Here is a 23,118-nt window from a genome sequence, read left to right as displayed (position 1 = left end):
AAATGCCAATTGCGTCAAAACCTTGCTTACTCAAGACATTTGTGCCCTCAGCTAATGAAGACAGCATGGCCCAGATTTATGAAATGCGATCAGAAATGTTGTGAAAATACTTCATACAAGTAATTCTTCAGTAATATTTTGATTTATGAACACATTCCTAACCTTGACATGTTCATAGATCAATACAAATGATATACAGATTCAATGACAAACTCGCATCACAGACTGTCGAACATAAATATTCAGAGGGGAACCCTCATGGCCGTCTAAACCTTTAGGTTCAGTTCTTGAAATGTCCAGTGAAAAACTGGTCAATCAAGAATTGTTTTTCTCTATGGTATCAAGGTAAATAAGGGTGGGGCCAATTCCGTGAGAAGAAATGTCACTCTAGACCTTCTAAAAGTCCTAGACTGAGTGTGAATACCAGCAGCAGCTTAATCAGTGGGTTGTTAGAGATGGAAAACAGCAGCAGCAGCTCTACTGAAAGAATCACTGTGAACTGCTACAAGGTAACATGTATGCTAATATGTCTGTTTCATGCTTCAAGTAAAACATGAAATGTTTTTCTGAAGCTTCTGGTGTCTGTGTTTCATCTAGAATAGCCAAAAAATGTTCATGTGAATCGTTGTTTGCTTAAACTTTGAAAATCCCATAGCAATGCCAGCAGAAATTAGCATTATCTTAGAGGTGGGTTTCTCCTCATGTTTTGACCAATTTTTGACATTTTTGGCCTGAATTGAAGGCCTAGCTTTAATAGCCTCAATTTGCCATTTTAAATATCAGGCTAGTACACATTTGTCTCAGTGTAGACAAATAAATAAGTGCTTATAAAAGCCCAGCACAAGCCTACAAGCCCATGTCTTGTACAACAGTACAAGCCTAAAATAGCCACATGTGCTAATATTATCCTAATAGCTCGCTGTTGGTACTTAGTAGCTATCAGACAATTATGTAATAATGTTGTCAGGCTTAGCATGACTTATACCTTAAGGTGCTTTTGCAGAAGCAATTTGTTTGTTGAAAGGCTTAAATGCACAGAGCAGTGGTTCTCCAGGACCAGGACTGATGAGACCCCCTGATTTAGAACATGTACTGCTGCTTGAAAAACTTGACAAAAGTATGGAATCACTTGTCATATTAAAAAATGCTGATTTATTCAGTTTTAAGTTATACCTATAGCTAAACACCAGAAAGTTTTAAGATGTTTTAAGATTATAATTCCACTCTTGGTACTTTGAGCTTTCTCAGACATTATGGAATCATCTACAGCTCTGTTCACCTTTCTAGACACGTCTAAAATTTCCTTACAGCTTCTTAGTAATTAGCTGACTAAAAGAGTTGTAGCAAGATAACAGAATCATTTTATACATGTGTCGTCAGCAAATTGCTTTTATATTATTGAAAACAGTGATTCCAAACTTTTGAATGGCAGTGTAGATATTTTTAGGGACAGATGTGCAGATTGACGTTTCATTGAATTGTGTTCTTGTTTCCTGCTACTGTATAGAAGATCTTTATTTGATCAGCTGTATGTGTAATTGTTGAATGCAGAGATAATATTCAATTATCATTTAGATTCTACCCTGCATTTGTGGAACCCAGAGTTTTTGACAGTTTATCTTTATTTACTTTGCATGAGTAAATCCTCTCTACTGATGACCAGGAGATACCTTGCTAACTCCATCCATCCTCTGAAAATCTTCCCTTTCTGATCATAAACAGAGTTGGATAACTGAATATGTTATTCAGTGCTTGCTCTGTTTACATCAGAAGGTTTATATTCTTTAGAGGCATATCGTTTGATACATGCCATCTGGCTTTGGCATGTACATTCTATTTTTGTACAGTCATGACATAAAACTGCACTGCAAAACTGTCTGCCTTACAATTTTTGTTAAGTTTGTTGAATATCAAATAGTAAGCTGAGAAAAATACTTTTAGGTTTAAAGTTATTTTTTAAGTTCAAATCATTGTTTACAGTGTATGCAGGACATTTTAAATCATCATCAAAAAAAGAATGCTGATTTTCTGAAGCCAAACACAGGGAAATAGTGTGGTTTAAAAGTTCATTTAGCAGGAAAGGATTAATATGGTGGACTACTGATGATGCTGAAGTCATTACAATGTAGACAGTATACATTTTCCTGTATACATCATAAGTCATTATTGGTTATTTGTAGTTATTTTCATGGGCTTCTCCTTCCAGTTAGTAGGGTACGCTACAACCAATTGAATATAATCCTCTTAAGCGAAATCCCTAATTAGATGAGTAAACCATTAAACACTGCACTCACTCTCCTTCAAAGCAGTGAGGATAACCCACGGAGATAATCTGAGTGAAGAATGAAATGGCAGGAATCCAGCTTTTAAGATTAACTGGAGGTAAACAATAGAGAAAGTCACACTTCTGCTCCAGTTCTGAGTAAAGCACAGAGCAGCTGAATTAGTTTCATATGAATCACATAAATAACAGCATTTAAATGAGGAATGGTACAAGTCCATAAAACAGTCATTTTAATTTCTAATATTGTTTGATCTTCTATGCAGAGGAGAGGTAGTTGAACCTTTTCAGAGATGTTCTGCAGTGGTTCTACTTGGCATGAATTGGTCTGCTAAATATTCAACCCAAAGCAAGAACTAAAAACATCAGATCTGCTTCTTAGAAAGTGTCTAACAAATTCTTTGTGGTTCATTAAAATAAACTGAAGCCTCACCACTTCTGTGTTTCACTTGCATTACATCAGAAATCATATGCAAGTTGATGGTAAACAACATTCTGAGATGTAGGCAGGCAGTAAACCATTCAATCTTTAAAAAATGAAACAAATTTGAAAACTATCCTAAACTTCATAAGCTGTTCTGATTGGCTGCCCTATATTGTGTCACATTCAGCAGTCCAGGCTGAAACACTCCTTATAAGTTCAGTATGAATGGGTTGGATTAAACTGCTACAGGCTGAATGGGCAGATGCATGTCACAAAAACAGTGAATTCATTTTTTTTAAATTAATGAAGTAGCATTACTGAGGGAAATCAAGAGCGAAAAAACTGAACATGTGTGTGTGCTGCTGCGAGTTTCCCTGTAAAGCCTCAAATAAAAATGTTAAGGTCTTGGGTCCGAGTCTTTACATATTAACGTCAATGCACAGGCTCAAAAAGCAGGTCCAGCTTGATGTTTAGGTCTCAAATCTAAAATCAACATTACAGTCAGTCAGTTTACAGTGTTGGGCTTACAGTTTACCAGTTGCTTTACAGCACTAGAGATATAGTGCCCTCTGTAAGTATTGGAACAGCACAGTTAAAATTATTTTTGTACACTAAGAGCTACAGAACAAATGACAATTTGAATGAATGAAAGCATTTACTGCACCATTTTTGCTGCAGCCATCTGCAGTGGTTTCTTTTCATTGTACAAATGCATGCTTTATTGGCCATAAATTAGGAAATAGATTTGGACAGCATAAAAATTTTCACTCTTATTACCTCATTGGATGCCTCACTGTGTTTAAGGTCACTTTCTACTTGTCTTGCAATACACTGCTCAGTGGGATGTTTTATGGGCAGATGAAATGTCTGTGTGCTGTACAGAAGAGCTTGTACAGTTAGCAAAAACTTTGACTTTAACTTCGCTGGTCCAGTCAGGAGAACAGTGTGCAGAGGATAAATGATTGGAAATCGTTTGCCATGAAAGCATTCATAACGTGGTTTTGATTTGTACTCATATCTACAAGCAGTTTCTACAAAACAATATCAATATCAAGTGTTACGGTAAAAAGGTTTTACTGAGAATTTCATGTTGTCTATGCCTCTTTGTCAGCATTGTGTTTCTCATTATTATATCAAGTTGTTAGTTGAAGAGGGGATCCTTAAGGATCTTTGCCTCAAGGAGTTTGTAGGAAGGACATTCCAAGCAAAACATGCTGCTAATGGTATAAAAGTAGCACAAGAAGTACAAAAGGGCAGTTCCACAAATTTGAGTGATTCTGTGAAAGCCCATGTGAGTTTTAAGCCTGATTGTGCATTGATGTTTAACTCAGGGGAAATGATTTAGAAGTGTTTGAAGACTAGCAGATTTCCTCCCCTCAGCGAAGACTCTTGGGGACTGGAAGTATTCTGCTGTATTAATCTTTGAAGTTCACTTTTATTGTGCACATGATATTTCTAATGAGGCTTTAGGGCCACATTTTATCATCCATTTCATACAATAATCACAATAATCTACACCAATAAGTAGACCAGGAGTGCAGATCTAGGATCAGTTCCTATTAGTAGAATCTGATCCTAAATCAGCACTCCTACTTTAAGAAGCTTTGTGAATGTGGTCCAAGACGTGTCAGTGTTCTATTAACTTCCATTCAAAGTTACAAATCTTTTTTCCTTCTCCTGTAAAGTTAGAGCTTTAATCGGGCTTCAAATGTTGGTCCAAACTTGAATACAGGCCAAAGCTTTTCTGAGCCCAACAAAATCCCACACACAGTATCACATTTTAAATCTGAACCTGACAGGAGCCCAACAAAATTATGTCCAAACTCGACCCAACCTGTACAAGGTCATCATATTTTGAAAACGAAACTAACCCGAATATAACAAAATTCTGTCCAAAACTGACCCAAACTGGCCCATTAGTCACCCAAAGTGCTGAATAAAATCTGACAGAAGAGTGCTGGTTACCATTTAGTGACAATAATAGCAGTCATTAGATCACAGATATATAAAAATTGTATAAAATAAAATACTGATATAATAAATTAATCAGCTATCCAGAATTAAAGTTTAAATACGGCTTTAACAATCGCATTAATCATGCAGTGCCTTTAAACATTTTTTTATTCTGGATAAACTTTCCATACTGTGCTGTTTTCACACTGTGCTGTGCTGATATAGCAGTTATCCTTTGCCTGTTTAATACTAAAACACTATTTATGCACATAAGACACATTATACAACATGAACACATAAAAATAATATTGGCCCAACAAATTGCAGAGTCATTCTGGCTGCACTAAACTGAGCTCTCCTGAATCGATTAGCTGTTTATGTCCCATTTGTCTCATAAGGGAAAATGCAGTTTCAAATCTTAAAAGTGAGTGAAAATAAGTTTGCTTTTGTCGAGGCTTTTAATACTGTATTTGAGGAATGGGCTGCAGTCATAAGTGAATACCATTGACAGGGTCCGTAAGCAATAACCTTCGGTTTCTACACACTGAGCATGGGATATGGGTTAAAGGAACTGCAGCCGATGAAATGGATTTGTCTGGAACGCTCAGTAACATTATCAAACAAAAAGCTACACCGTTCTTCTAGAGAACACAATGACTGATGTGTAAACTTTCCTGCAACTTCCTGCAAAGTGATAAATGGTTGTTCACTACTCCCTACACAGCGTGATGTTCCTTTCCAACTGAACATTTTCACCCTTTATGGTTTGAAATCACACTTAAAATGACTGAATATCCTGTGTAGTCCACAGGGAACTACTAAGGTGATTGGAATGCACCAACAGTAGCAGGCTTCAGATGGAGCTATGGGTGGTGTGAAGGGTCGAACTAGGAAAAACAATTGTAAATAAATAGTTAAGGTTATATATATAAATATATATATATACACACATATAGACTGATTTTTCACCTAAAGTTGTAGTGTGGTGCCATTTCTTTCTAAAAAGCCATATAAAATACATGAAGAGACTATGAAATGAAATTAGAAGAAGCCTATGCATTATTATTAAACCTAAAAAAGACTTCCAATTGCCTATTGTGTGTACAAGCAATGCTAATAATGGACTATTTTGGGCTACCAATTAAAATGTTTGATGACTCAAAGTATGAAAGAATAGCACAATAAATGCTTCTGTTTCAAATCATTCACTAGAGATAGAGAATGACCCTACTCATCAGTCTTTATATTCTGGTAATGGCTTCCATTGCTATAATTAGACAGAGTAATGACTGAGATCGTCTCAGGGAGTTAATTATTCATCCCTGGTCACTTGTACAGTAGGACAGTAGGGCTGTCTCGTCTGAGGGACCACAGCCAGACATTTTCCTTTTTAGTTCTCAGCTAACACTGGTTTGACTTCAGTATTTCTTTCCACTTTATCCAAGTGTTCTGATTTTTTTTTTCAATTAGTCTTCAGGTCCTGAAATAGAGACTCTCTAACAGTTACTTTAGTCACCCTTCTGACATGATTGTATTTCCACAATATATAATTTCACAATTGAATTAATTGTGAAGAATTTAAAATATCAGCTATGTAATCCAGGTACAAAGAACAGTTAGTATCAGTGTACAGTTAGCAGTTAGTATTGGTCTATGTTCTTCTTACTGAAATGATGCAGAACATAAAATTTCTTTATATCACATTTTTTCCTTTGACAGTATATAGTCATATGCAAACATTTATTGTGTGCTAACACATCCTCTACAGAGAACACACCTGCAAATTTAATGCACAATTACTGTTTATTTAATAAATTTAACATATTGGAAAAAACAAGAAAACATAAAATGTGGCCTGTGCAAACATTATGGCACATAATGTTTTTTTTTTTTTCCAATATGTTAAACTCAGCAGATAAATAGAAATTGTACGTTAAACATTGCACAGAAAATGTCATATTTAAGTCTGTTCTCTGTAGAGGATGTGTTCACTTATGTTCACTTAAAAATCATACAATCAAAAATGTATACAATGTGATCAGAAATACAAAAAAACAAAAAAGGTCTCTAAGCTTCTGTGTTGTCCTCTTGGCAGAAAAGAACTTCTTATAAGTATTTCTTGTGTTCTTTGCATTGTCTGAGCCAAACTTGCTGAACTGTGATATTTGAGGGTTTCTTTGTAGTACAGTCCAAAATATGTCTAGCATTGATGCCAAAAAGCTTTTGACTTCTACATTCCTGCTCATACATGATAACTAGCAAAATTTCAGTATATTTAAGCTGTGCAAACTGTGACGGGGGGCAAACAAAGCAGCCTTAAAACATTTGCAAGAGGCATTGTTATTCTGTACAGAACTCATCTCTGCATTTGTTTAACTAATTAGCTATTTGAATAAGGTGTAATAAAAAGTAAAATAAATCTCATCTCAAATAAACATGCAGATGAAAAATGGAAAACTCGCACAAGCTGGATAAGAATGAGTTATGCTTTTTCAAATTTGTTTAAATTTTTTCATTTTTATCAGTACACAATCTAATTTCCTTAAAAACGGTAATCATCATACAGTAGACTGGAACTGGCGACCCCTGTAAATACAGTGGCATGCAAAATTTGGGCACCCTAGACAAAATATCTGTTACTTTGAATAGTTAAGTGAGTAGAAGATCCACTTTATGGAAAATCCATTTCCATAAAGTTAAAGATGAAACAAAACCCCTGTTTGACAGCAAAAGACCTTCAGGAAGGTTTAGCTCTACTGTGCTGTACTACGTGTTCCACTTTCCTGCATCCTCACCAAAATATTCAGCATCAGAAGTTTGCAAAGGAACATCTAAACAACCCTGAAAGTCGTGCAGATTGATGAAGTTAAAATAGAATTTTTAGAATTTTAGAATTCTTTCTCCCCCCATCACTCAACAAGATGCTAGTCAGCGCAGGCGTCTGTTAGCTGACGTAACAGATCTGGCGGTTGGCGCTTTCCTCCAAGCATGTTTGGCTGTCCAATGACGTTGCGTGAGCGGCAGTTTGAAAAGATGCAGTGGCTGGTTTCACAGGTCTTGGAGGAAGCCTGTGTTAGCCTTCACCCTCCTAGCGTTGCTAGTATCGTGTGATTGGGGAAGTCCTAACTAGTGGGTGGAATTGTAGATGACTTATTTGGGGAGAAAATTGGATAAAAATAAAAAAAAAAAATAGAATTTTTTAGTCACAATGATCAATGCTATGTTTGGAGAAAAAAAGGTGCAGAATTTCATGAAGAGAACACTTCTCCAACTGTTAAACACAGAGGTGGATCGATCATGCTTTGGGCTTGTGCTGCAGCCAGTCGCACATGGAACATTTCAAGAGGGAAGAATGGATTCAATTAAACACTAGCAAATTCTGGAAACATCACATCACACTGTCTGTAAAAAGCTTAAGAAAAAGTGGATGGCTTCTACAACAGGATAATGATCCTAAACACACCTCAGAATCCACAATGGACTACCTTAAGAGGTGGAAGCTGAAGGTTTTGCCATGGCCCTCACATTGAAAATCTGTGTATAGACATTAAAAGAGGACAGCCCAAGAATCTCACAGAATTATAACCCTTTTTCAAGGAAGAATGGGTAAAAAAGAGCTACAAAAAGCATTTATAAGCTGTAATACTAATAGTAAAGGTACTGTTACTAAGCAATGATCATGCAGGGTGCCCAAACTTTTGCTTCAGGCACTTTGAAACTGCAAAAAATGGAAATTACAAAAGCAGTCAGATCATCTTTTACTCACTTAGCTGTTCACAGTAACAGATATTTTGACCAGGGGTGACCAAGCTTTTACATACCACTGTCTATACCTCATAAACATCTGTAAATCTATACTTATATAGAGTCCAGCACAGTTTGGTGACACACCTGATTCAGCTCATCACTTAATTACTATATTGCTAGCTTTGCTAGAGCAGCTGCCAATGCCCAGCTCTCTACAGCGCACTCAAACTAGGTCCAGAAAGCAAGCAAGGCTGAGGCCAGAAGAGAGTGAGCAGGGAAAGGAGTGCGTGAGGTGCGAGACGGGGTACTTTGGGTCAGCTTTTGGGGCTTTAAATCCCGTTGGTAATTTGATTTTTATATGGTGCTTATGGTCTTACGAAAACTATGATCCTTTCCTCTTGTGGCATTAACCTCTGTGGTCCTGGCGTCTCTGTCCTTGGTGCTGAAGAAGCCAAACCCCCCATTCTGCATAAAGCTCTTGTTTGCAAATCATATCCCTCGGGCACTCGGGACTTTTAATCCTCTCTCCCATTTGCCTCATGCTTTCCAGACCGTTCAAATACATCAGCCTATGTGCATGAAGGTATATTTACAAGATAGGATCCATTCTCACCTGTATCAGCCTGCTGTCACGTATCCGCTGTAAGATTATGACGTAGAGGCCTCTGGGGCTGTGTAGCATTCAGCAGCAGATGGTACAGGATGATGTTATACAGTAGCAGATGCTGGTGGTATGAATGAAATGATTTAGAGAAGAATAGACAAGCATGTCCTCATCAGTAATCCCTGAAAGACTAAAACATGTCCTCCGCCCCACGCATGTCCTCTCTGTCCTTCAGGGTCCCCTCAGCCTTCATCCTCCACCGCTTTAAGCACTGGGGAAGCAGAACATATTGGTGTTGTGGCGCTATAGGGAGGTCTGGGGCTCTGAAGCCTGAGTAGCGCTGAAGGCACTGAGAACAGAACAATATGTGGCCATATTAACTTACATGCCTCTGTGGTGCAACTTTTCACTAAGAAAAGCTTCATCATTGTTTCCGCTGTGAAAGTCACAATTTTAAGAAGGCTGATTGAAATTCACACTGCAGTAAATAATTTTATTTCACCCTTCATTTATTTACTTTTGAGCATCAGAAAAAAAGCAGAAACCATAACCCTCATATTATCTTTGAGGTCAATTTGGAACCATTCAGTGTTTAATGTCTCTAAATAAATGACTGACATTTATTTGTGCTTCATATTTAATGACTTTTCCTAATTTAATGGGGTCAACTGGGTAAACATACAATTAATGTGATGATATGTGCTCAGTGTCCAACATTGTGTACTTATCAGTGTTCTTTGGGGTCAGTTTAGCCCCAGGCTGTTTTAGCTGAATAAAACATAAGAAACATCAATATTTTACACACATTTGTTTTGGTTGCTTTGGACGATATTCAGGTCACTATAACATGCAATTTTATAATATCCAAAATAAACTTTCCTCTGATTTAGGGCCCTAACCTACACACGTAAAACATGGTTCTTTAAGGGTTCTTTAGTAAAGAAAATGGTTCTATATAGAACCATGAACACTTAAGGAATCCTTTGCATGTTTAAAGGGTTCTTTGCATGGTGAAACGTTCTTCAGATTGATGGAGAATGCGCTGTAGATGGTTCTATATAGAACCTTTTAATATAGCACCCTTTAATCATGCAAAGGGTTCTTTGAGTGTTCATGGTTCTATATAAAACCATTTTCTTTACTAAAGAAGCCTTAAAGAACCATGTTTTTTTAACATACCTGCAGTAGTGCAAGAACCATGGATAGTTAAAGATAAAGATGTTAAAAATATGAAGATTGCAGGAGGGTTAAAAAATTACACAGAAGCTACAAACACTAAATATATCAATTGTTTAGCCCATCCTTTGCCCTTATTACAGCCTCTGTTCTTTTCAGAGACCGTCAATTTTTGCACACCTTCAAATGTCAGTCTAAGTTGGTTGCATTTTCTGCTTCTCAGGATTCAAGTAATCTCAAACACACTCAGCGATGTTGAGGTCTGGACTCTGGGGTGGTCAGTCCATTGTTCTTAGAACACCAGTAGCTTCTTCTTTTATTTGCAATTTTTCTTATTCTTTGTCTATTTCCTTTTCTCAGCAACAGCTTCTTGGCAGCTACACATCATGCTCACAATGGAAGGACACAGTGATCTGCACGTCGTATTTAGTTTTTAGTTTAATTAAGGATTGATGAACTGAAACAGGTATTGGATACTAACAGTAAATACAAGATTTCTTTGAGGAGAGCTTTGGAAATGGTTAAACAGACAGATTTTCACACATACAATCATAATATATTGTTTACTTGTATTTATCTAGTGTTGATGCTTAATATATATATTACTGTATAGATTATATACAGTATAGTATATAGATATACTTATCAGTATCTGTGTACATGTTCTGTGACTCATGCACTGTGAATGTGATTTCAGTATTGAAAATGTAAATCTGATCTATCCTTAAAGGAAAAAAATTATGTTGTGGATAATGTGAATAGTAAGCTTGCTCATGCCATGTAATTAAGCTATAGTAAGACTTTACTTGCGAGTATTTATCTGTGCTTTAGGCCATATGTTCAGAGTTGTGGGCCTGTAAATATTAAGTTCTGAGCCAGTTTCAGCATGTCTACTGTGACTTCTTTGTTTCAGCCAAAATGGTCATGTGATTGCTGGGTACAGTTTAAGTTGTGCACATACAGGAAGACAGCAGATGTGCTACAAAGTCATACAGAAACCAGTGACAGGTTCCCTGAATCTTGTTGTTTATCTCCCTCTAGTGGAGGAAGGCTTGGAGGCAGACATTTGCTGGCAAATGTTTTTCTGCACCCGTTTATGCACATATACATCTGAATGTTTATTTTCCGCGCAGGGGTGTGTTTCCCATGCTTCGTGGATGTGGTTCCAGTAAAAAACGAGGATGGAATGGTCATCATGTTCATCCTGAACTTTGAGCTGGCAGACCAGCAGGACAGAGGAGCAAACAGTTCACCACTAAAAGCGCGCAACGTCAAACTGCCCATTCCCTGGCTCACTAAAGGTGCTGTAGTACCACTCACTTACTCAAAGAGTATTAGGTTTCTTCTTGTCATATTTAAGACCCTGAGGTCTTAACTTGTCTTAAAATGATGGTTTAGCTAAATGCCAAATCTGTATAATTTTCCCCTTACCCCAAAAAAGATTGATCAGCCAAGAAGTATTTTATGTATAAAGTTTGCTTTTTGAGTTTTGCACTGCAGCTAGAAGACTAATGTAGCTTATAATAGTGTAATATAGTAAAGGAAGCTTATATGTCACCAAATAGCACTGTGCAAACTGCATGCATAAATCTCATTTCCCTCAAACTGTGTTGAATTTTTATCTCAAATAGACTTATGTGGTTTCTGACACTGTATTACATTGTGTTAACATAGAGAAAAAAAAGAAGAAAACATAGCTGGATGAGTACATCTAGGCTAAGGGGGGAATTGTGTAAATCAGATTCTTGGCAGAATCACTAATTTAAGTACTTAAAAATTTGCTTTTGCTTTATTAAAAGATACACTGATGCAGATGATTTTGAGAATGTTATTTACTTTGATGTACTTGCAAGAAAATGAATTTGCATTGTATATTTAGCTGTAAGAGGTTAGATTGGAATATAAACATATATAAAACAAATGAGATATATATATAGATATACAGAAAATATATACAGATATATATTTTTTATCATGTAATCAAACTATCATTAGCATGGTGACAAATTTTTTGTCTTTTCCAACCTGCCTAGCTTCATTTAGCTATAACAACATAATCCAACTCGGTAGCATTATGTTTTAGACTGCAAAGAACTCTAAACAATTGCTTTTTACCAGTGTTCTGTAAAGCCTGTCCAAACCAGCAATTGCTACAAAAGAACATACTTGTGGATGGAGCATGAATAGGTCAGTTAGATAAACTTTAGTAAATAAACTGTGTCTCTCAGCTTGCAGCAGACGCAGGTTCAGGCTTCCCCGGCCTCTGCTGCACCCTCTGAGCGGCAATAAGCAGTCTCTGCGTGATGATGCTGAGATGGGTCACATGCGTGAGATGCCTCACATGGGCCATGAGTCAGTGGCTCTGGACAAGCTGCTGTCCCTTCCAGAACGTGCTGCACTAGAGGGGCCTCCGTTGCTCCTGTGGGAGGACGAGCCCCCGTCAGAGTCTCTCTCAGCGCCGGCCCAGCCCCTGATCCAGGGCTTCTCTCAGTCCTCCCCCCGGCTGCACTGCCCCAAGCCAGAGACATCGCCCTCCAACTGCAGCATGTCCCACAGCCGCTCCTGCGAAAGCCTGTGCAGCATGCGCCGCTCACCCTCCAACGACTTCAACTGGGACAAAAAGCTGCCCATCAGGCCCAACAGCACAGGTGAGTGCACAGTTAAGTTCAAGTGAGTAACAGATGCTAGACTCTTAATGAGGGTCTTAGCAATTTTCAATAATAACACACATGCTGTCAGTTATGGTGCACTCTTAAAAATAACAGTTCTTAAATGTTTCATGGTTAGGATGTGTTCTTCTAGGAAAAAGTGATAATAAAAGGCCTGGATCATAAGTAATTTAATTATTACCCAATAGTTTGTCAAAGATAGCTAATAATTATATAATTGTTACTTGTGCAAGAATATGACTTACCTTTTGAATCTGTTTAATGACACAAATAATTAAGGCACTTTCAAATGTATCTTATTTAAGTGGGATAAAGAATAAGATATATCTTTATAAATGTGTTATAATGTCACAACTTTATAATCAGGGTCCAATGAATGATTACTAAAGTTTAAAACGTATATGTTAACCACTTTATAATGATTAAGCATTAAGGAAAAGTTTATGCATCTCAAAGTAGCACGATAGTTAATAATTATTAATCATTTAAAACAGGACAGTAATTTTGGAATATTTACATCAGTCCATTCATGATGAAATCCTTACACAGTGTAAAGGGCAGGAGGAATATGTAAATTATGTTTTTTTAAAAAAAATAAAAGACAACATATGGGCGACAGTGTATTTCAGTCCTGAGAGGATGTAGAAGCCAATTTTGGATCTCTGTTGTTTCACTGAATAAGAACAATAATGAGTCTCTAAATCCTTTGTGTTTGCTCAGGTACCATGCGTCGTAAAACCAGCATGCCCAACTCCACATCAGACTCAGACCTGATGCGTTTCCGTACGTTAAATACAGGTCCTGCAACATCGCACAACTTAATAGACTTCAAGCCGGACCCTTTGGTAACTCTCCCTCCGAGCGAAATTGACATCATTGCTCCCTGCAAACTGATCGACCGCACCCACAACGTGACTGAAAGAGTTACTCAGGTGAGTGGAACAGCTCGATTACTGAGCCTTTCATCTGAGATAGAAGCGGTTTTGTCAAACATTCAAAAAAAAAACTGCAGTGTCACTGGGTTACAGAGGAAATCAGTCTGCAATGGCGAAACTGAAAGAGTAATGTTCAAATAAGGTATATTTGTAGAAAAAGTTTATAATATAAAGGTCCCACCAGAAGTTCTAGAAAAGTAAAGCCACATTTTGTCATTTTTGTCAATGTCTCAAAAAAAAAAAAAATAAAACACAAGGCAAATATTCAGTATGTGCTTTATCTTTTAAGAATAAAGGCATGTATTATAGTCATTTTGGATAGATATACTGGACAAATCCACTCTCAAAACTTCAGATTAAATTTATTAAATTTAAAAAATGTAAAATTGTCCAGAAGTGAATAATAATGATCTGCAATAGGATAATTTCATTTGGCCAAAAAGTGTCTAGTTCACATGCGTGTGGACAGCCATCACTGAGTGAGGCCAAGTACAGGTGCATTGGCCAGGCAGTTTCTTTCGTTATGAATTTTGAATAGCTGATGACTGTGCCAGTCTCTGACATTCTGTAATGTGGATAAATGGGGCTTTGTGGTGGATGTAATACTGTAGAGGAAAGAGGAGGGAACCTCATCCCCATCCCTCACAGTACAGTTAATCCTGTAACACTCCTCTCCAGAGTCCTGGCCCACTTTAAGAGCTATTATCTCATTGATCACACTGACACAGCCACTGGAGGCCTAAGCATGAGGATGAAATCATACCACATGTTCATGTTGATCAGCGCATGTCTGTATGGAGTCCTGTCTCCCTGTTATTTACAATACTGTGCAAAAGTCAGAGACCACCCTTTCACTTACTTAATTTTCAGTCAGTACAGCCATTATGTACAAGTTATTCATTTTTCAGCCTTAGAAAAAGCAGATATTAAACAAAAAAATTGCACAGAAGCCTCAATAGGTAAATATAATATCATATTTTTGGGAGGCTTTCAGTTTTTCAAAGAAAAGATATTTATATCTCCAAAGTTCAGTCTTGGCAGTTGGTTAACCCCTTAACATTCCAGGTTTATTTCATACAAAGACTTATTATTCAGTAACTAAAAGGACTTCAGTGCAAACTAAGGAAGCTATTCTTAGGTTATAGAATTGTGTAATAAACCTTTGGGCATGTCAGCAGGACCATATTGTTTAGTGGTAAAATTTTCTGCTTCTTACCATCCAAGTAATCCCCGTTATAAAATCAGTCCAAAAAACCTTATTCTTAATTTCAGTATCAGGTGTTATAGTTCAAATTCTCTATATCCTTTTCTCAGTAACTGCCTCTTGACAGCTGAACATCCTTTCAGACTCATAGTAATGAGTCTTCTCACAGTAGATGGATGGACAGAAACACTTGTGGATTTTTTCAGATAAATAAGAACCGAGCTTGTTTTCCTGTTATCTCTAAAAGATCAAAGCTTGTCTGGTAGAGTTTTGATGGTCTACCAGATCTTGCATGTTAGTTAGAAGTCTCTTTTACGGGTAACATAATGTCAGTGACTCCTTTGGGAACAGATTTTGTTGGGAGAACCCAGTTGGAACTGGTTGGTTTTAAGACTGGAAGGATGGAAGATTAAAGTGGCAGAAGAGTGCACAGAAGTGAAGAGTGGAAAAATTTAATACTGATAGATTTGATATTATACTTAGTGCTGGATGCTTCTGTGTAATTTTCAGGTAATCATATGTTTCCTGCTATTTTCCTGTTTCTGAAAAATGAATAACATACTTAACGGCTGTTTTGACAGGAAATTTAATAAATGAAAGGGTGGTATTTGACTTTTGCACTGTGCTGTACACCACTTTAAAGGGTACGTTAGATAAAAAGCTTCCTTTTTCATAATGCTTACTTAACTCTCAGTGCCTCTGTGGTCTCCCACAGAATAGCCGTAACACTTCCGCCACTATGTACCAAGAGTAAACAGTTTCACATAATTCATAACACAGGAAGTGTTGAAATCACAGAAGTGTTATAGCCAGTGTTTTATTGTCTGAACAGTTTATAAACATTTAGCTTCCATGTTGAAAACATCTCTTTTTTAATAGTTACATTTAAAATGCATTTGGCTGTTTTTCCAATCAGAGCAGTGATATTATGTGTGGTTGTCATATCACACACTCCACTGTCCCAGTAATCGGTTTGTGGTCTTCATTTGGAAGTGAAACTTGTGTTAATAGAAGTAAGAAATCTAAATAAAGCATGAACTACTGAAACACGTTCAGTAAAACTACACACTTAAAAAAGATGCTCTTCAAAGCTTCTTTAGTTCTATATAGACCCATGAACACCCAAAGAACACTTTGCATAATTAAATGACTCTTTACATCATGAAAGAGTTCTTCAGGTTGATGGAAAATGTGTTACTTATGGTTCTATATAAAACCTTTTTGAAAAGGGCTCTCTATAGTGCCAATAATTGTTCTTCTATTGTTATAGAAATGCAATGTCAAAATTTGGAACATTAGAAGCAGCCTTCTTTTCCAAAAAAGGTTCTATATAGGACACTCTATAGTACATTCTCCATCAATCTGAAGAACTCTTTCACAATGCAAAGAACGCTTTAATCATGCAATGGGTTTTTTGGGTGTTCATGTCTATATAGAACCATTTTCTTTACTAAAGAACCCTTGAAGAACCATCTTTTTAAAGAGTGTAGTAAAACAAGGAGATAAGCAAGGCTCAGAATCCACACAGATTAGATTTAAGACTAGTGCTAGAAGGATCTACAGAAATGGCTTATTTGAAAAATACATGTGACTATTTAGTTCCTTAATGTAGTAATTCATTATTCTTGTCATACTATACAGTTTTTGAATATTTTTGATGGCCTGTTTATATTTTTATTAGTTATGAAGAGATGGCTGATGAGTTGTGTATCAGAGCTACATCATCATGTAAATTAGACAGGAAATAAATATTGTCTGTGGTGGATATTTTTGAACATTCCAGTACACAGTAATGAAAGTCGGCTCCTAGATAATGAAAGAGTTGTTGGTTTGGCTCTGTATGTCAGATTAAAATGCCAAATGTCAGCTTTAGTTTAAGAGTAGTTACACATACATTGGATGAACCATATAATTCTCAGTCTAGTCCTTGTGAGTCTCACAATCCACATCCACAATCCACATATTTGTTTTATTTCATGTCACTAACACACCTGCGTCTGAGGAGATTAAGAGTTCTGCAACTATTGTTAACCTGTTAGATGTGTGTTAGAAACTGGACTAGGTTAAAATATAGACTGGGTGGGCATCCTTGTGGACTGAATTGACAACCTCTGACATACAGGAATCATAGCACATTTATATCTCTTTAAAATCAAGGCCTGGCTGAAGTCTGACTCACAGACTTTATTAGATGCTCGATATCTTCCGTGGTGATGCTTTGTCAAACCTAATAAAGCTGTTTTCTGGTTCTGTTTGTTTAGTTCTTACTTGTTCCGAAGGGCTTTTCAAACGCCATTCCAAAAACTCAGACTCCGCTCCAACTTAAGTATGACAGTATAAGATATTGTTATGCTATAAGGTAAACTGCTATACACTAAACTGGATCTGAGCAGTTAAAATGCTTCTGTACACTTCTAGAATTTACAACTCATACCATTGCCGCCGCTGACAGTCACATCAGCAGCAAAAACAAATGAGTCAGTTTCACTAGCAGCCACCATGTTTCACACACAAGGTGCTTTGGATAATGAACAGTTCCCTTTTCTCAGACATTTTCTCTTTCCTTCAGGGGGCCCTAAATAATTGCTTATAAACCTTATTCCAAGAAACAACCCTGGTTCAATCACAAGTGGTCTCCTGAAATCAGGTGCTAATTCCTCACCCAATATAGAAGCAAAATATCTCAAATTAAAGCCCACATTTGGCACTTTAAAGGAGAATTCCCCAGGTTGTTCTTTTTTTGTATAATTCAATGCTTGAGGTGTAAACAAAGTCATTCAGAATGGTTTGATATAAAATGGTTCATTGTAGACAATCTTGCCATTTCAGATTTCTTCATAATGATGGTGATAGGAACCAGAGGTCACAATGTACACAGCGCAAACATAGCCATTTTTTTTTACTATCTGAAATGGCCAGTGAACTTCTGGATGTCTGTTTAGTATGTATATGTAACACTGATTATGTTAAAACAGTGGTAAATTAAAAAAAAAAACAACAAAAAAAAAAAACATGTTTTTGTTGAATACTATTTTGCCTCACAGAACCCTGCATGTAGCCCTCCAACATGATGGCATCTTTAAAATATGTTTAACAGTGTATTTGTAACTATTTCTTGTGATAAGGTTCTCTCAGGTAGCTTTGAGAGGCATTAACCAGATATCTGGTTCCTATCATCACCAAATCACCACTACCCCAGTGTAGAACAGAGCATGTCCTATCAAACAACTCTCGATGACCTTGTTTACATCTTAACCATTTAATTATGTAGAAATTTTGAAAAAATGCCCCCAGATTTATATGTGATACACGTACGGCAACATTCTAATATTCCTACTGATCGTACATACAAATGTTGTACTTTAGTGTCACCACATGGCCAACCTGGGTCAGTTTACTAAGTGAACTCTTATATACATTAAAAATATGGTGGTGTATATGTAGTGTAGATAGGTATATTAAGAAATATATTACACCTATTTTAGCATCACTGTCTGCCTCATTCATTTAGAATTGATTTAAAAGTTTTATTGTTTTTTTCAGAGCTCTTTACAGCTTGGTACCTTCATAAATCTCTAAATGCCTTATAGACTGTGTTCCAAATCGAGTTTTATGACCAAGTGCTGGCTGACTGCACAGCTCAAGAATTAGGCACAAGAAAAGGGGGGAGCAGCCTTTTTGTTTTTATGCTCCATAGATTTGGCACTCACTACTTATTCTTCAGGTCTCATCTACTGCCAGGAAAAAAAAACTTAAAACCAAAACCCTTTTACTGTAGAATTTAATGAGCATTTATTTTACCGTTGTTTTTATTTTTTATGATTATTTGTACCACTGTATAGATATCTTTATTTAGCATTTTTATATTTTTACACCTTTTTATTGAACATACATTATTAAATTTAACTTCCTATTAAATGTGTTTTATTCATTTTATGCCCTTTGTTCTTTATAATGTAAGGGTTCTTATTTGCCATGTCATAAGTCTGCACCTTGATTTGAAAAACAAAGTTAAATCCCCCAGGCGCATCTCCGGTTCATTTCGGATGACTGACTGAGTCCATGAAGCAGAATAAGGTAAAAGCTCATGGGAGTCAAGCTGGCTTTTACTGCACCCAGGAATTAGCTTGCTTCTTTCACACTATATTACAAGACAGCAGGGCTTTCAGTGCAGTAATATTTTATTAAATTATCAGCTAAAAAAAGGCATCATCACCTAAAGTTGCTTAATAACAAGGCTGCCCCAAGTGTGGCCCGAAGGCCAAAGTTGGACCATGAGGATGTTTGATATGGCCCTCCAGGCCCATCCCCTCACTGAATGAGAGAATAATCCTATCATCCAATGAGAGAACAAATGTATTGAGAAAACAAATCTGTCGCTTTTCTTCACATGATTTGAAGAAGCCTGTTAGTCATTGTGTCAAAATTTCATGATGAATAAACAGATAGAAATTGTCTAAAATGATTTAGAACATGATCTTGCTCTACTAGCTTCCATTACAAGTTAAAAATGTTTTTTCCTTGTCCTGTAAAGTTACCATTTTGGAGATATGATGCGTTGTCCTGACAGCGACGACATTTTAATATATTCACATTATATAATATCTGGAATTGAATACATTTTAATGTCACTTTTAAATTTGAATTTCTAAAGTATTTTATCTCCATTTAAACCTGCCTACCATCTTGTTTAGTGTATTTGACATAGACAAAAATTTGACAAAGACAAAAAAATTGGGCCCCCCTGCTTAATAACTACAGTTGTATGCAAAAATGGAACACCGCTGGTCAAATTACATGTTTTGTTGATTTTCTAAGTGAAAAAAGTAAGACATCCTCTACAGGGAACAAGCATGGCATTTTTTATTTATTTGCAATTTCTATTTGTTTACTTTTGGTTACGTTTAGTTTTGGAAAACACAAATAAACTGATTGTGCATTAAAATGTGCAGAAATGTATTCCCTGTAGAGGACATTTTAACTTATTTTCACTTAGAAAATCATCAAAATATGTCATTTGACCAGAGGCACCCAAACTTTTTGCATACGACTAATTTAACCGTTGTACTTCAGTGGTTCTTGCACTCCTGTTTCCCTCAGTGTGTACATTATCAGACTGAAGTAGCATTTACTGAAGCCGTTCTTCAATGGCTTTGTTTAACAGTGTGTCAGAGTGTTACTCAGAGCTATCAATCAGTCTCTACAGCTGTAATACCCAGAGATGTAGAGGACAGTTAGACTGCCAGCTGCAATTATGGCTTGTTCTGAATGGGACTCCTACAAAGCAGAGAGAGGGAGGGTGTGTGTGAGGCTCATACACACACAGTAAGTGAAAGGTAGAGAGCGTGAGCAGACCATCACAGACAGTTTACCAAAAAGCAAAGCCCATGCAAAGTGAACCAGAGGCCTCTGCAGAGAGAATGTTTGAATGCTGCTCTTGGTAACTTTCAAACCTCATTTGCAAGTTTTTCTTTGTAAGCATGAAGTGAACATCTGCAACTTTCTATGAAGAGTTCTTTCAGAGATTTGGATGACCTGAACGAATTGCAACTGGGAATGTGCTTTTAAGGAGCATGGCATTTGATTCCACACTTTGGAGAACAGCGCGTGCAACTGAGTGTCAGGTAACAGGTTCACAGAGAGCCGAAATATTCTGGGAATGGAAGTTTTCTGAAGGTGAGATGTTATTTTGGCTTCAGAGGAACAGACAGTAAGACTCCTGCAGGCGTGTTTGTTTCCCTGAGCTGTTACTGGGAGCTGTAGCTAAAGCTGCAATGCAAGGTGGACGATAACAGAAACAGAGGAGGGAGCAGAGAAGGGCATAGGCATGTCCAGGGGTGTCCCTCAGGAGGAGTCCCAAGTGGGCAGCGAGCGCAGAAACACTCGGGTGAGGAGGGCAGTCCGCATCTCCAGTGTTGTTGCTCAAGAGGTGAGTGACCAAAGGTTTAAAGGAGGCAGAAGGAGAGAAATATTCAAGCGTTAATGAGGAGCATTTAGGTCTATTGATACTGTTACACTGGAAAAAAATAGTGTGTTGGATTTACTTGATTCAAATGTGTACACTGAGTCTACATGAATAAAATATATTGCCTTAACACAGTCACTGCCAAAAGTGAGTAAATTACAATTTAAATTTGTGCTGATGTCATTTTTTATTTTCAATACTGTGCAAATGTCAGAGGGCAGCCTTCATTTAATTAATTTCCTGTTAAAACAGCTATTATGTACAAAATATTCATTTTTTAAGCATCAGGAGAAAAGCAGAAAACATGTATTCAGTATTCAGAACATGTGTTCAGTATTAAGTGTTCACACTTTGCTTTTATCAGACTTTCCATTTTTTCAGGGGACTTGCTTTTAATTTTTATAGAAATCTGCAGGGATATTTTTCACATCTCCAAAGTTAGTTGTATTTTCTGCTTCTCACTATTCAAGTAATCCCAAACACATTCAGTGCTGTTAAAGTCTGGACTCTGGGGTGGTCAGTCCACTGTTCTTAGAACACCAGCAGCTTCTGTGTTTGATCTGCAATTTTATTTATTACTTTTTTTGTCTATTTCCTTTTCTTGGTAATGGCATCTTGACAGTTACACATTCTTTCAGACTCATAGTGCTGAGTTGTCTTCTCACAGTGGAAAGATGGACAGATACACCTGTGGATTTTTCAGATCTGAAGCGACAATGGAGCATGATTTTCTCCTCTTTTTCAAAGATGAAAGCTTTAAGTACTGTTTATCTGATGGTGATAGTTTTGGTGGTCTACACGGTCTTGCATGGTTGTTAGGAGTCCCATTTATTCAGTATCTTTTAATAATTTTTTAACTCGATTCATGGAAATTCCTGTTTTCTTATTCCTGTTTACTTTCCTTATGTGGATTATCCTGTATCTAATCTCTTAAAAAAATAATAACTGTACGTAATAGCCATTTTGACTTAAAATTAAATAAAAGAAGGGCAGTCTCTGACTTGCACATTACAGTATGTGGAACTAATGTACAAATTACAATCAAGTAAAATAAACACACTATTTTTTCAGTGTTCTACTATCATCATTTATCTGGTATTTAACTGTTTAAAAAAATGACATGTCATACAAGGCTTTCACATTTTTAATTGAACTAGATCAAGCACAATTAAAAAGATGGATTTTGACTTATTATAAGCTCTAGCTCATTATACAGCACACACACTAATGACCACAGAACTTGTCCTTGCACCAGATAGGTGTCATTTTTTTTTTTGTATTTTAACTGCATGCGCTTGACACACTGCTCTGCTGAGGGACAGCTTGAGTAAAAATGGGAAGGGTACACACATATTGTGTAAGCTAAAAGATGCAGGTATATTGCAAAAGGCTTGATCTTTGCACAAATTATGTCAAAATAGGAAATATTAATTTAATAAGAACTGTGTTACTTAGTTATTTTAATTGGTGTAATTGATTACACTTAAATTAGCATTTATACATTCAAGGATTTACATGAAGGTTGAAGATGCCCACCTGATTATATTATAACCAGCTTGGTTATAACATTTGAGAAATATGCAGAAATAGAGGTAAAAGTATTTACAGATTATACTGTGATATACATTTGACTGGCAGCACTTACAGTAGTCCAGTATTTATGAATTTGACATTGCAGCTTTTTTAATGTAAGCAATGGAAACTTAAAACAAACATGTTTAAACTAGATACTAAAATAAATGCATAAACTTAATGAGACTGCTAATAACAACCCTTCTTCTAAATCTCCATAAATAGATGACCTGACGCCAAATTAAAGCTCATTAAACATTACACTGTCCGTCAGAAAAGATGAACGTATTGACTTTGTGCTGTCCTTTGCTGGAGCCCAATCCCTGAGGGCTGTTTGGATGCCCAAGGCCAGTCCCTTCACCTCATCACCCTCTCTTCATCATCTCCACTGCAGCCCTGCCTCATTTCCCATTCACCCTGGGCTAATATGTTTCCCAGCCTTCGCAAGGACAGTGCAAGCATGCTATAGGACCTGACTCTATTTATAACATGGTACACTGTCTCAGTGAATGATGCATGCTATGCGTAAGTGCATGCCAGACATTTATTTATGAATGCTGTGAACATATATTTTTGCTGAATATGTTT

General features: G+C 36.8%; 1 protein-coding gene across 1 annotated transcript in view; it reads left to right on the top strand.

Moving 5' to 3' along the window:
* kcnh2a (potassium voltage-gated channel, subfamily H (eag-related), member 2a) overlaps window positions 1-23,118 on the top strand; it is a 37,530-nt gene that overhangs the window by 3,547 nt on the left and 10,865 nt on the right. Inside the window, 3 exon segments of the mRNA XM_036598803.1 lie at window positions 11,319-11,486; window positions 12,414-12,833; window positions 13,575-13,786. Coding sequence (XP_036454696.1) covers window positions 11,319-11,486; window positions 12,414-12,833; window positions 13,575-13,786 — 800 coding nt within the window.

This window comes from Colossoma macropomum, unplaced genomic scaffold (genome assembly GCF_904425465.1).
Source record: "Colossoma macropomum unplaced genomic scaffold, Colossoma_macropomum, whole genome shotgun sequence".
NCBI classification, from domain to species: domain Eukaryota; kingdom Metazoa; phylum Chordata; class Actinopteri; order Characiformes; family Serrasalmidae; genus Colossoma; species Colossoma macropomum.
This window is presented reverse-complemented; position numbering and strand designations above follow the sequence as displayed.